This window comes from Medicago truncatula, chromosome 3 (genome assembly GCF_003473485.1).
Source record: "Medicago truncatula cultivar Jemalong A17 chromosome 3, MtrunA17r5.0-ANR, whole genome shotgun sequence".
NCBI lineage: Eukaryota > Viridiplantae > Streptophyta > Magnoliopsida > Fabales > Fabaceae > Medicago > Medicago truncatula.
The window spans coordinates 10,036,238-10,050,512 of NC_053044.1; the positions used below are offsets into that span (position 1 = coordinate 10,036,238).

Genomic DNA, 14,275 nt, shown 5'->3' on the forward strand with positions numbered 1-14,275 from the left:
TCTCTATCTTGTTACTTGGTTTGCTGTCTATTCAATCCCGTCTTTGGATGAATGATTCAATTATTACAAAGCTCTCGTATTCTTGAAAAGCAGTTGACATTAAAAATTTATATATTTTTTACTGCTGTCAAACTGGTTGGCTTTAAATTTGTTTGTTTTGAATGAAATGATTTGTATGGTCTACTCTTCAAGGAAGTTATGGCCTACGGAACCTTAGTGCATTTTTTACACCTTAATTTTGAGAAAGTCGCAATTTTGGCCCCTAACAAAAAAATAGCAATTTTGGCCCTAAACGTTGTAAAGTTGCTGAGAGGACGCCACATGCCCCAAAACAAGGGTCATCCTCGCAACTTTTTTGTAAAGATAAGGGGACAAAAAGCATATTTCCTTTATGTTAGAGGGTCAAAAGAGCATATTTCCCTAAACATGTGGTCACTTTTGCCATTTTTTTTAAAACAAGTCAAAATCGCTACTTTTGTAAACTTAGAAGGTGAATAATGCGTCTAAGCCTTATAAAAAATGAGCAGTGCTATATCACTAGAAAGAAAGTATCCCGATTTCTTCAAGAATAAAGAGTAGCCAATCACAATTCACTGTTTGCCACAATACACAGTGGTGTTGCTGAAAAATAGGGAGTGAACAAATAAATCATGCAGTTAAAGCTTGACAGCTGATGGAAAATTTTGGGAAGCATATGGTTCACGAGAACTAGCATTTCTCCAAATATTAGAACCTAAAGAATGAACTTTTACTTCAGATTTGCGAACCCAACTATCACCACTTTTACTATCACAAATGCGGTAGTCTAGAACAACAATCACCTTATAACTATCCGTAGAAGAATGTAGCCGAAGCCAAACATATTTCTAATTTGAGTAGATACTTCTAGCTTCTCAAAAAGTGGCAACTCTTTAAATTTTCTTACGGAAGGGTTCCACAATATACCTAAGCCTTTATAACCGTCTCCAATACGAAGTATTCCATCACAAGAGTCATTGAAGTAACGGAAATTGTCCGGAGGATAATCTCCATCAAAATTGTTTGCAAAATACTCAAACCATGTGAAGTTAGGGTTTATGCTCGTTAAGACATAGTGGAGTGGACAAGACTTGAGAACGTACTTGCAAAGTGAGCCTTCTTTGTAGCTTACGAAGTGGAGGTGTCGCGTGGTTGATACACTAAGGTGCTTCTTAGAAATTTTTGGATCGGAGATGAGAGATTTACCATGACTTGCAGACACATCTGAGTTCAAAGAGGAGTTTCACCGGTAACCTACAAAGTATTTATGGTATGAGGTCGAAAGGAATAGTGGGAAGTGAATGGGCAGAAGAGTGTAATGTTAGGGTTTGACAACCCACTCTATTAGAAGCCATCGGCTCTTTCTAACCTAATGAAATCAATATATGATGTTTTCCGTAACAAAAATTCATATGCGTATGTTGTTGCTTTGCGGTTCTGACGGCGCTACGTAAGAAGGTTCCTATGCGTATGTCGGCAAAATTAATAAACAAGGCTAGGAAATGAAAGCTCTGCAACAACCAAGCTGAACCAATACAAGCAAATCAGACCACCTGCACACAATAATCAACAGAACTGAAGTAAAAGAAGTAGAATCATCACAATAATCCACACCAGTCAGCAAAAACATATCTCAATAAACCACATCAGAACTGAAAATATGACCATTCACACACTGACACTGCTCCAAAGCCACACCACCACACTTTCCTGTCATGGACAAACCTTCCCTTTCTATCTTGTCTGCCATTTGATTCGCCTTCCGATTAACATGAACGAAATAAACATCTTTTAATACCAGTAACATGTTACTTGCTTTATTACAATAAAATCTCATCTGCTATGGGCAAGCCTCCTTATTCATCCATGACAATGTGTTCCTCGAATCCAGTTCAATAATTATATTATGCTCTAGACTCCTCTGCTCCAAAATTAACTCTAACGCAAAGATAATCACCGAAAATTCTGCTTCATTTGAATTTCCAATGCCGACAGATGCAGCAAATTCAGCTAACCTATTTCCTTGCGAATCCCAAATGACACCACCTATGCCTACCGGTTCAGGTTTCCCTTTTCCTGATCCATCAACGTTACATTTCCAATCTTTAGGTTGAGGGGGACACCAATGACAGTGCCCCTAAATGGAGAAATTATAACAACTTCCCTAATATACTACAAATCCTATATGTTGTTTACCTAGGAAGCATCAATGCTTTAAAATGGCTGTCAGATGAATATCAGGTATGTGTTGTCTAATGTATACAACACCTCTCATATGTTTTTCGAATATTTCTTCCCTATAAAATCTTTGACCTTTGAAATCAATACAAGTTGGATACGACGATTAAATAGATGATAGTATTTTATTTTGCCTCAAATAATAAAACTAACTTCCAAAACATTGGTGTCTAATTCTAATTTATGAGTCGTCGTGTCACATATCTTCTTCACCCATGGTTCCAAAGATTGTCAACAACTCAAACTTAATGCCACTTGCCATATTACTCCCAACTAGAGCTAATACAAAACACATCCTATCAAAAAGCATAGAATCAAACAAACCTTGTCTAAGAACAATCACAAAAGCAACTGGCATTTCAGCGGTCAGTCTATCGCAGACACCGGCAAATTAAACTATCACAGATTCATAGGAATAAATTGCACAACCATATTTCCTCTCACTTCTCAGCACTAACTTGTAGCCATAAACATCAGAAGCTATCACCAATAATAACCAGACAATATTTTTTTAAAAGAAATATCTTCCGCACAAAAGTACATAACATCGACAGTTCAGATAAAGGCATATCCAGTGTGTGACACCAACACAACATTAACTAACCCATATGTTTACATTCAATCACTTTCATTTTCTCATATTATTACTAGTGTCATGTCAGATGCCCATGTAAGAGTCATTTTAAACAATGTTTTTTTTTCTTTCTTTCTAACAGTCTACATGAAGAATTGATGGCCATAGCATATGACTAGACTTGTTTTGGAGAACACAAATTCTCAGGTGGCTCTTTCTCTTCATAAGAATGTGCAAATGCTCTTAAAGGTATCAAGGACTAGCTTAACTAAGACTGGACTATTACAATGACTCTTACTCTAAGGGAAGGCTATTGAATACATATGACTAGAGAGAAAATGCTGCATACATACTTCAAAATATTAAGGCATTGCAATATCAAATTGTTCATAAAACATACTCCCTCTGTCCCTATATATAAGACCCTTTTGCTAAAATCACGGGAATTAAGATAGTGGATATTTGTATTAAAGTTGTTTGTAATCACTATTGTTTTTACAATTTTATCCTTTAAGAGAGAAGGTTAGTTTATGTTTTCAACATGTTATTTATTGTTGATTGAAGAAAAAGATGTATAATAAATAGGGGCATGTATGTAAAGAAATAATTAATGTAGTTGGAAATAACAAAGGGGTCTTATAAAAAGGGACAAAAAAAATTCTCAAAAGGGTCTTATAATTAGGGACGGAGGGAGTACTTCAAAAGATACTGAAGTACTCATTACTACCCTACTTTAAAAGATACCCAACTTCGAAAAATCCCGAAGTACTACATGTTAAATTCGTAACACCTAATATATGGTTATATCAAATTGTTCATAAAATATACTTCAAAAGATACCAAACTACTTATTACCACCCTACTTTAAAAGATACCAAACTTCAAAAAATCCCGAAGTACTACATGTTAAATTCGTAACACCTAATCTATGGTTATATCAAATTGTTCATAAAACATACTTCAAAAGATACCGAAGTACTCATTACCACCCTACTTTAAAAGATACCAAACTTCGAAAAATCCCGAAGTACTACATGTTAAATTCGTAACACCTAATCTATGGTTATATCAAATTGTTCATAAAACATGCTTCAAAAGATACCGAAGTACTCATTACCACCCTACTTTAAAAGATACCAAACTTCGAAAAATCCCGAAGTACTACATGTTAAATTCGTAACACCTAATCTATGGTTATATCAAATTGTTCACAAGACATACTTCAAAAGATATCGAAGTACTTGTGGCCACCCTACTTTAAGAGATACCATACTACAAAATATACAAAGTACTACATGATAAATCCTTAACACCTAATCTTGAATGGCTGAAGAAGGTCTTCCTCCTCCTTCGGGAGAATCCATGTTTGAGACCTGAAATTAAATCCAGAAAACACCATAATTTAATTGACTTCAGCATTACGTAAGTATACTCGTTCAATAAGAACAAGTTAATCGCAATTCATTAAACAAGGAAGAAAATATGCAAGTAGTAAAAGGAACACTATAGCTATGATCCTCAGGACATTTTACTCCAAGTGTTAGTCTAAGTCCAACAAAACCCCACCCTAATCTGAATCCTCAATAAGCAATGAGCAACATATTATTTAATGCCAATCAATTAAGAGAACAAATGGCAGTTTTTTATACAGAGCACAATATACAGAGTAAGAAAAAAGTCCAATAAGAGCAGAGTCAGAAGAACAAACCGAAGAAAGCATAAAGGATTAAAGCTGGACCAGACAGAGCACAATATACAGAGTATGTAGCAGACACTTAATTCCTAGATCTTTGAAAAAGACAAATTAAATATACTGCTTGATTGTACAAATTAAATATACTGTTAGACAATGTGGAGAAATTTTTAATCATGACAACTGTTTCCACTATCGAAAAAGTCGTCCTTATAAGGTCGTAGTTAACATCATGTAAAGTAACACGGTCATTCATTTTTTTTACCTCCATTCGAAATCAATGAGCAACAGTTCACTAGTACACCACACTGAAATAGAAAGCACTGATAAGAAAGTATACAACAATTGTATATTTCCCATTAGAACTACACTCAAGAAATTATCTACTATGAAATTCTACGATTGTCCAAAATCTGACCTCACGCCCACACTACACAGCTAAACTGCACATAAACTACATCAATCCATGTAAAGAGCATATTATCCAAGGATGAAAAAGTCGGTTAAATACTTGCATTGGCATCTCCACAAAAAGACAGCAATCAAAAATCAAATTTTCATTCCCTAAATATTAGTGACTATCAAGTAAAATAGCACGACTTTAACATAGCTAAATAAGTCTACAACAAAACACATTGCCATCATGTCAATATTAAACCAGCCATCAAAGTTTCAATTATTTTCACAATACATTCAAGAAAATGGAAAAATATGGGGGGAGTGGGTCTCACAGTTAGGTGGCAACATGCTTCCCCTTGAGTATCTTCCTCAAGACAATAGCGTCCTCCTCATCATCAAAATACTTGGCCTTCACCTCGTGAAGTGTGTAACCCATCTTTTCAAACAAACCAAGAGCTGCAGAGTTGCTCTTCCGGACGTGCACTGAGACGTCTTTAGCACAGTCAAATTAGACGTTGTAACAGACTTTTAATGGAAAAAATATGTATTGACAACCAAAAACATCAAGGTAGAGAGAACCTAGAGAAAATCCGCACCCCAAGATTAGGAAACAAGAAAACCAAAAGAAAAATCTCGGAGGACCAGAACGCTCCCCAGACAAGACTAACTATAGAAAAAATAACAAACACCAACCACCAAAATCACTACCAAGAAGAAAGAGAAAGAAGAAAAGAAGCCAAAAACACTTCCCACAGAGAATTGGTTTCGCCTCACACTAATAAAGGGAGTGGCAATGATTAGGGAATTCACCGAAGAACCACATCCAGGAATAGATGATAATCTAGCCTAGTGAAACTCAGATTCTACCAGAAAACAGAAAATCATCACGGGTATTCAGATAGATCACACAGTGCGTGACAAAAAACCTAGCCTACTCTGCCTTCCCACCCCTAACGAAACAACCCAACCAAGCTTCATACCTAACCATTAAACCAACTCCATACATAACCAGTTAAAAGGCCTATACCACACCCTATACGCTAACCCACAAGTGACAAACCTAATCCAAAAAACAGAATTATAACAGAATAAAGAAACAAACCTAACCTGTTCCATGGTGTTTTGGGTGGCAGTGATAAGATCAGTAGCGATACGACGTTTACGATAGGTATGGTGAACGAAGAGGGAAGCGATACAAAAGTGACCATTCCCTTCCTCTTCCTCTTTAGAGAGGAGGTAAGCAACAATACAGCCGCTGCAATCGTCAGCGACGTGAATAAGCTTTTTCCACAATGTGCCAATATTAGGGCGAGTAACGAGATTGTTGTTACTGTTCCAATCTAATACGTCTCTAAATGTTGCGCCTCTTATGCACACCTTCTTTGACGACATTGTTCCTTGTAACTGTTTCATGGTTAGGGTTCTAAAGATTGTTATGTTTTGGCATTTTTAAAGAGAATGGGAGTTTAAACATCAAAAGAGACATAAACTTAGAAAGAAATTAGGGTTTCTTTATGATTTCTCACTCAAAATGAGAGTTTCAATAGAAATTTGGGGGTTTTCAAATTTTGAAGCATAACAGACGAATTTAAGGAAGAACAAGACTTACCCTTGAAACTGAAGATTAACGCGGCGGCGGTATGGTATACGACACGGTGGCTCTGCTCCGAGCAATGGAACAAAACCTTCTCTGTTGTAAAGAGAGCAAAATGCGTGACAGTATTTTGTTTTAACACCTCTTTTAATTAAATCATTTCTTTTTTAGTATTAACATTTGTTAATTATTATTTAGATAGTTTAAACCAAATATTACTTTTCCCGTTTTTATTTTATTGATATTTTAGCTCTTGGCAGAAGTTTAAGAAGTAATTAAGACTGCCGCGGATCTGCGTGTCTGGTGCTCGTCTACATACCAGGTAAAGAACATAATATCACATATTCCATCCGGTCACATTTATAAGTAAAAAATCACTTTTTAGATTCATTCAACACCTAATGTATTTGGTCTATAATATATATCAAATACCTACACCTTGCCATAAACTAAAAAATCTACAACAAAACACATTGCCATCATGATAACATTAAACCATCCAACAAAGTTTTTATTATTTTCACAAGACATTCAAGAAAATGGAAAAAGATGGGACTAAATTCTGCATCATTTATATTACAAGCTGCTTAATTTACAACTCCGACATGGTTCCTATGATACCTAGACTCCAATCAGTAAATCCATCATAAAAGCAAAAACATCACCACATGATAGCCAACATTGTAGGATCATATTGCATAGATTCATTGTTGGACACTACATAAACAGATGTTCAACACTTCCATTTTGGTAGTTATTTCTAGTTTAGAAATAATCTTCCCATGTCTGCAACACACCCAGCCTGATTCTAAAAATCTAATTTCTTTGATCACTTTATTTTTCCTACAGAATGTTACGTCTGATATTATTTACGTTGAATCTGCTTTTCCAAACTACACATCAAAGAGGATACAATATATCTCACGTGTTGCAACTCCCAATCAACTGAGTCGAACTCCTCTAAGAATTTTTTACTCATATTTATGACTGTGAGATTCAGGTTAAAGTGTAAATTTCTGGTCATTAAATCATCACTGCATACAATTATGAGTGTGAACTGATTAAGCATCTCACAAAAGTGATTCTACAAAACCTCACGCTTTAAGAATATCTAATGGCAATTAGGGATAGGAATAGGTTAGGCCGAGTTAGGCTTTGCAAGGCCTAAGCCTGGCCTGCCATATTTTTTAAAAGCCTAAGTCTGACCTGTTGCCTGTCATAGACCTACTTTTAAGGCTTGAGTCTGACCTTTTGAAAGTCTGATATGACCTGCTAGCCTGTTTAAAAGCCTATATCTTATGAACATCTTTAAATAAGCAATGTGATCTAAGTTTAAATGGACTAGCGAACTAATAATTCAATTAGATTAAACTCTCTTTAGATAATCAACATGAGGTTTTAGGAAATTCGACTATATATTGTATCATATTTCTATTCTAGTTTATAATAATACATTTATATATGCAAAAAATTAATGTATACTAATAAAGATTAAATTATTGAAAAAGTTTACATATTTATACTTTAATTCAAAGTACAAAATATAATATAATAATAAATAATATTATTCATATTACTTAAATAGGCCGGCCTAACAGGCTTAAGAGGCTTTTTGAGAGGCTTGTGGCCTGGCCTTTTAAGCTAAATAGGCTTAAAAAAAAAAGCCTAGACCTTCTCTATTTAAGAAAAAAGTATGGCATGGTATGTCGTAGGCTAGGCCGTAGGCCTCTGTAGATCGGTCTGACCTATTTCCATCCCTAATGGCAATATCATCCGTCATCAGAAGGACTGAGATGCCATACACCAAAAGCGCACACACATATATATATATATACACACACACACAATTTAATTATAATTTTCAGCAATCAACACTATCATATTCTTAAAACACATGTAGTCAAGTTTCAGTATGAAGATTGATATCTTTAAAGGATAGAAACTATTATGTGGGTAGACTGATAATCTTATCTCACGGGTCATGGATAAGGAGTTATCAAGTATTAACATACATAAAAATATTAAGCGGAATATTCAAGAGTAATATTATGAGTGGTAGTATTTATATTGAATTGACCCGCCATGAGAATGCTACATAGAACATTATGTAGTAGTGACAAGTCATTCTCATAGTGATAAGTGGTGTATTTCACCGTTTGACCAAACACCATTGTGTACCCTAGATGTAAGAGTCAGGTACTTTGTTGTTGGACAAACATCATCCGTAACAGGATGATCATAAAGTTGGTTGAGGGGTCCTCGACAAATCATGCTAAGGGACACAAGTGACCTAGATGGAATTTTCCCCTCCTACATAATGGGAGATATGTCTAAGCGCCCAATATTGAACCGGACAAGGGTGACATATTATGCATTGTGTTCTATATATACATGAGGGCAAAAGAACAATTATACATAAGATCATTATCACATAAAGGTTTTTCAGATCACGTGACATTTTCATCACTTGGGTAGCACTGATGTGTTGCTACATATTGCTCCATGATTATAATTTTAAATATGTGATTTAATATTATTGTCAACATTACGAGAAACCTACAAGGTCACACATAAAAGAACATTTGAACGAGAGAAGTAGGGCTGGCAATGAACCGAACCAACTCGACAATAGTTCGGAACTCGATTCGACAATTAACTCGTTGAACTTGGTTCATGAACCAAATGAGTTGAACTTGAGCTGAAAATTAAGTTCGTTAAATAAATGAGCTGAACTTGAGATATATATAGTTCGGTTCGGTTGGTTCATGAGCTGGCTCGATAATCGATAATATAAATATTTTTTCGATAATATCTATATTAGTTTAGAAAAAATTAATAAAAGTACAAGATTATTACAAGCTTTCTCTAATATTTATGCACTTGTTTTTAGAGAAATTATTTATATTTTAATTAACAATTAACGATAGTTATAATAAAATAGAGAAATAATATCACCAAAAAAAAAAGAGAGGAAAAAAAGAAGCAATTGGGGTAACATACTTTTGCAGGATTTTAACTAAACATATGTGTATTACAATTAGTCCCACATCGGGGAGTTTAAAAAGAATAGTGAGGAGTGGTGGTTATAAAACAAAAGCGCTTGTGTGAAATGATAGTATGCTACATTTGCAGTTGTAAATGACTACATATTATTTTCTTCTTTGTAGTCTTAAAACAAACATGTTCTATAGTTTTATCTTAGTTCAATTTTTTTTTTTTTAAATAAAGTTAAAGGTCAAGATATGGCCTTTTGACAAAAACAAAAAAAACTTTTGAATTATGTTACTTGAGCAATGAGTTGAATATAATGAGCCGAATCGAGTTGTTCGTGAACTTTAAACGAGCTGAATTCGAGGGTTTGTATCGAACTCGAGTTGAGTTTCGAGCCGAATCAATTCTTATCGAGTCGAGTTCAGACAGGTTCGGTTCGACTCGATTCATTTTCAGCCGTAGAGAGAAGTAAGTGAGGTTCTTTAAATAGCAAATCAGCGAATGGGTTATTGGGCTTATAAAAGCCCAATAGCACCTGACTTGTTATGCACACAAAGAGGTTCTATAAATAGTATAGAAGCAATAGTGCACTGAAAAACCTAATACCACTTCACAAACCATAGATTTCTAAAACCCTAAATCGCCCTCTCTCTCTCTCTCTCTCTCTCTCTCTCTCTCTCTCTCTCTCTCTCTCTCTCTCTCTCTCTCTCTCTCTCTCTCTCTCTCTCTCTCTCTCTCTCTCTCTCTCTCTCTCTCTCTCTCTCTCTCTCTCTCTCTCTCTCTCTCTCTCTCTCTCTCTCTCTAAGTCTTCATCTTTTAGCAGCTAGCATTGTGCATGGAGGGGACTGCTTATGTTGATTGGGTGGAGGTGTTGCCGATTATGTGGTGCTCGTGATCAATCAGAAAATTTGACTGCAAAGGAATTGCATTACAAGAGGTATAACTTTGATTCCTTATCTTGTTCATTCGTAAGGATCCATTTCAAGGGAAATATTTTGTTTTTACTCGCTGTGTTTATTCTGTTATAATATACGATTCCCTTTAGTGTTTATAAGTGGAGGTAATATTCACCCCAAAAACTAATTATGTGGGATTGTGTTAAGTCCAACCACAATTTCTAAGAATTCATATTTGGTGATAGATTTCAAAACATTTGGCTCATTGGAAAACTAATTAGCATTGTAGGTGTACATTGGTGATTTTTTTTTTTAAACTTTAGTACAGGATTGTCCTTCGCTTTTTCTAACAAATCTACAATTTTGATCTTCTTATTTTTAATTTCACAAATTAATACCTCTATTTTTTAAAATTTATACATTTGGTCTACCAATCAATGCGACTCTTAGTTTTGATTAAGTAGAAAATAGATGCGAGATGTGGCATTTAATGTAGGCAAATTCTATGATACACCCAATATATTTGAGTGCATCGGTACACCAATTCTTTAAATTAATAGTTAAATGAGTTGTTTTTTGAAAAAAAATATTATTTTTTATCATTTATAATTATAATAACTAAATCTTATTCATCAAAAGTGTCAACGAAATATTTTTTTTTTTGAATTTTTATCACTCATAATTGAGAACATTTATTATTTTTTACGATAATATGTAAAAAAAAGTTACTATGATTCTTATAAACAGTAAAATGATATATTTTTTCGTATGAAATGTTGTTCTGTAAAATATAAGTATTGACAAATAGCTATTTACAACATAAAAAATGATCGTTAATTTATAAAATTAAGATGCAAGAGTACCGGTACACCTCATCTTGTGAGTGTACCGTAGACCTTTAATGTATGCTTAAGCGGATTTGTAAAAAAAAAGCATGCTTAAGTGAAAGCCATGTCACCGTTTATGCTACTTAACATTAGATCATTACAAGTTTGTAGTAATGTTCGATATTTTCATAACCCATAAGAGCAAACAATGTCTAAAAGGCTATTCGAAATATTAACATGTAAAAGAAATATAAATTGCAGTTTGAGAAAATTTACAAATGTAACAGTATTATTATGACACGTACATAAAATCACAGGCTTAGAAGTAACAAAACTGTTTTGTAAACTTAACTATTACAGATATTATAATGAGCGGTATGGTGGAAAAGAAAATGTGATATCCTTAAATTGGAGTTCATGGGGATATTATAATTGGATTTCATTATCATAATTTTAGAGAGCTATTATATCACTAAAAAGTTTTTGAAATAATAAAAAGGAAAAAAAAAAACATTTTTTTGGGTGGCAAGAAAATAACTAAATGACAGCTTGTGGAACATTATAGCAGAGCATTTGTGTTCTATTTTGGGTCTGAAACTAAATGAAGAATTATGTGAGCACATGATAGTTTCACCACCTTTTATAACAATGATTGCAATATCCATCCTCACACCCCGGTTTATAACCAGGGGGACACATATTTTGTGGACAATCAGAACCAGTATTACATGGATAAGGCCCTGTAACAAAAAAAAAAAGACAATAAAAAGTGTAACTAAAATGGGATAATATATTGTGTCGAAAGTAGAGAATAAAATCTTAACTGGTTAAAAATGGTTTACTTCCTCCCTTCGTTGCAACCAAAAATAGGGAAACAAAGATAATCATACTATAAACAAAATTGACAATTTTAGCCATATTCCCCTCCTTTTTTTCTTCTTCATAATATATGTATTTATCACATTTTCATTTATAAAGCTCATCTTCTTCTTAACATTATAAATATTTAAAAATATTCATGAGTTGTGTTTGTCTCTTCAGCATACTAATAAAAGGTCACACAAAAAAAAAAAACTTTTTAAATTTATATATATTACAATGTTCTTTTATATGTTTATAATATATTAACATATTAATATATTAGTTATGACTATATAATTTATAAAGGTCATCTACTTCTTCACATTATAAATATTAAAAAATATTCATGTGCAGTATTTGTTTGTTAGGCATAAAGAAAGAGTTAACACAAAAATTTATTCTTAATACTCCCTCCGTCCCAAATTATATGATGTTTTTGGGCATTTCACACGTATTAAGAAATGTAATTAATATTGTGTGGGAAAGAGATATTATGAGTTTTTCTACAAAATTGTCCTTAATAAATGATATGGGAAAGATAAATGAAAGAATTGAAAGAAGAGAGAGTAATAAATAGTTAAGAATATAATAGAAAAAGTAACATTAATATTACATTGATATTGTAAAGCGACATATAATTTGAGACAAATTTTTTTTCTTCTTCAAAATGACATACAATTTAGGACGGAGAGAGTATTATATTAAGAAGCTGTCCTCCTTGAATATTCAAAAATTCTTCTGAAAATTTTAATAGAACACGTCATCTGCAAGTTTTCCTCCTTGAATATCTCGATAGGACATGTCTTTATTTTGATAGCATGATGAGACAAGTTAATTTTTTTTGGTGTTTGACGTTCGATCCACAGATCTTACATATATTATGTATTGTCCTTAGAACTAAGCTTATGGGAACAAACAAGTTAATTTATTAATATGATGGAATATGCTGTTTGATTTGCTAACTTAATTGATTTAATTCTAGAATGGTTTTTACGAGTTTGTAACAAATTCATGAATTCACGCAATCAACCATTAAAGATCTTGGGATTTGTTCAAAACTAGTCTCGAACCACCAACTTTTTCATTTCCTTAATCTTTAGTCTAAACTCAAGAAAATTAAATACATTTTTTTTAAGAAACTAAAATGGTATATATTCACAATAACAAAGACGCCTGTTAAGCATAAGGCGAATTAAAGAGATCACTCAAAGTACAAATAGTATGTCAAATAGATACAAAATAAGGCATCAACCGATACCCAAACAAAACAAAGAGTCTGACCGCCACTGCTGACAACCATACACAAAAGAGGAACTATTAGCCCTTAACCACACGTAAGAATTAAACTAATTTACCTTTTCCATAAGACTCGTAATGGAAGTATAAACATTATTAAAAATTATATTATTACGTTCTTTCCATATGAGCCAAACACAAAGAAGCCACAGTAACAGAAGGAATGATCTACGACTCCTCGAGCCACCTAAATAGTTGGTAAAATGAGTGGTGAGGCTATGGTGATCAACACCTGAAAAGCCAAGCCACAAACGAACTTGCTGCCATAAAGAGCCGAAAATTTCACAATTAATAAACAAATGTTAGCGCTTTCAACGTGACCGCAACCCGCCACTCAAGAAATATCATCAGCATCTATTATACCACAGTCAAGGAGGTTGATTTTTCTTGGCAACTTGTCACGAAGCAACCACCAAGCTAAGATAGAAACCTTTTAGGGAACCAGAGGATGCCAAATAAGAGTCTATTAATCCCCCAATCGAAGAGGAAGGCTGAGTAGTGAGCAACTGATATCCTGAACGCACCGAATAACCCCCCACAATGTCGGGGTGCCATTGCAAGTGATCTGAAACACTAGACAGCAAAGTAACATTAGCAAGTAAGATCCTACACTCCGCTACCAACTCCTCCTCCCATGCCCACAACCTCCTCCTCCCCTACCATGCCTCACCCCATTCATCCCAACCTAGAGAGAACATGTATAGTTGCCACTGTAAGCGACTTGTTCTCTGCTAACTCAAGCAACCGACTGAAACGCTGACAGAGAGGAACCTCCCCTAACCATCGATCATACCAAAAAAAGAGTTTCTGCCCCATCTCCCACCTTTTCGCAACACCATCTCTGAAAACCAACCCACCCCCTCCTCACTTACACCATCTCTAATCCTA

At 34.2% G+C, this 14,275-nt stretch overlaps 1 protein-coding gene across 4 annotated transcripts; it reads right to left on the minus strand.

Moving 5' to 3' along the window:
- Positions 1-3,759: 3,759 nt before the first annotated feature.
- LOC25488776 (uncharacterized) lies at positions 3,760-6,691 on the minus strand. 4 transcript variants are annotated; one of them, XR_003010042.2, is made up of 4 exons: positions 6,532-6,691; positions 6,030-6,326; positions 5,255-5,405; positions 3,760-4,203 (listed from the first exon to the last, which is right to left on the minus strand). XR_003010042.2 is itself a non-coding variant. In XM_024778186.2 (3 exons), exons 2-3 carry the CDS (start codon positions 6,312-6,314, stop codon positions 4,144-4,146), a joined length of 345 nt encoding a protein of 114 aa, XP_024633954.1. In that variant the 5' UTR covers positions 6,315-6,326; positions 6,532-6,691; the 3' UTR covers positions 3,760-4,143. The 4 variants fall into 4 exon arrangements, 1 of the variants encoding a protein (XP_024633954.1); XR_003010040.2 differs by having other exon boundaries at positions 5,255-5,414; XR_003010041.2 differs by having other exon boundaries at positions 5,255-5,501.
- Between the last annotated feature and the right edge of the window lie 7,584 nt (positions 6,692-14,275).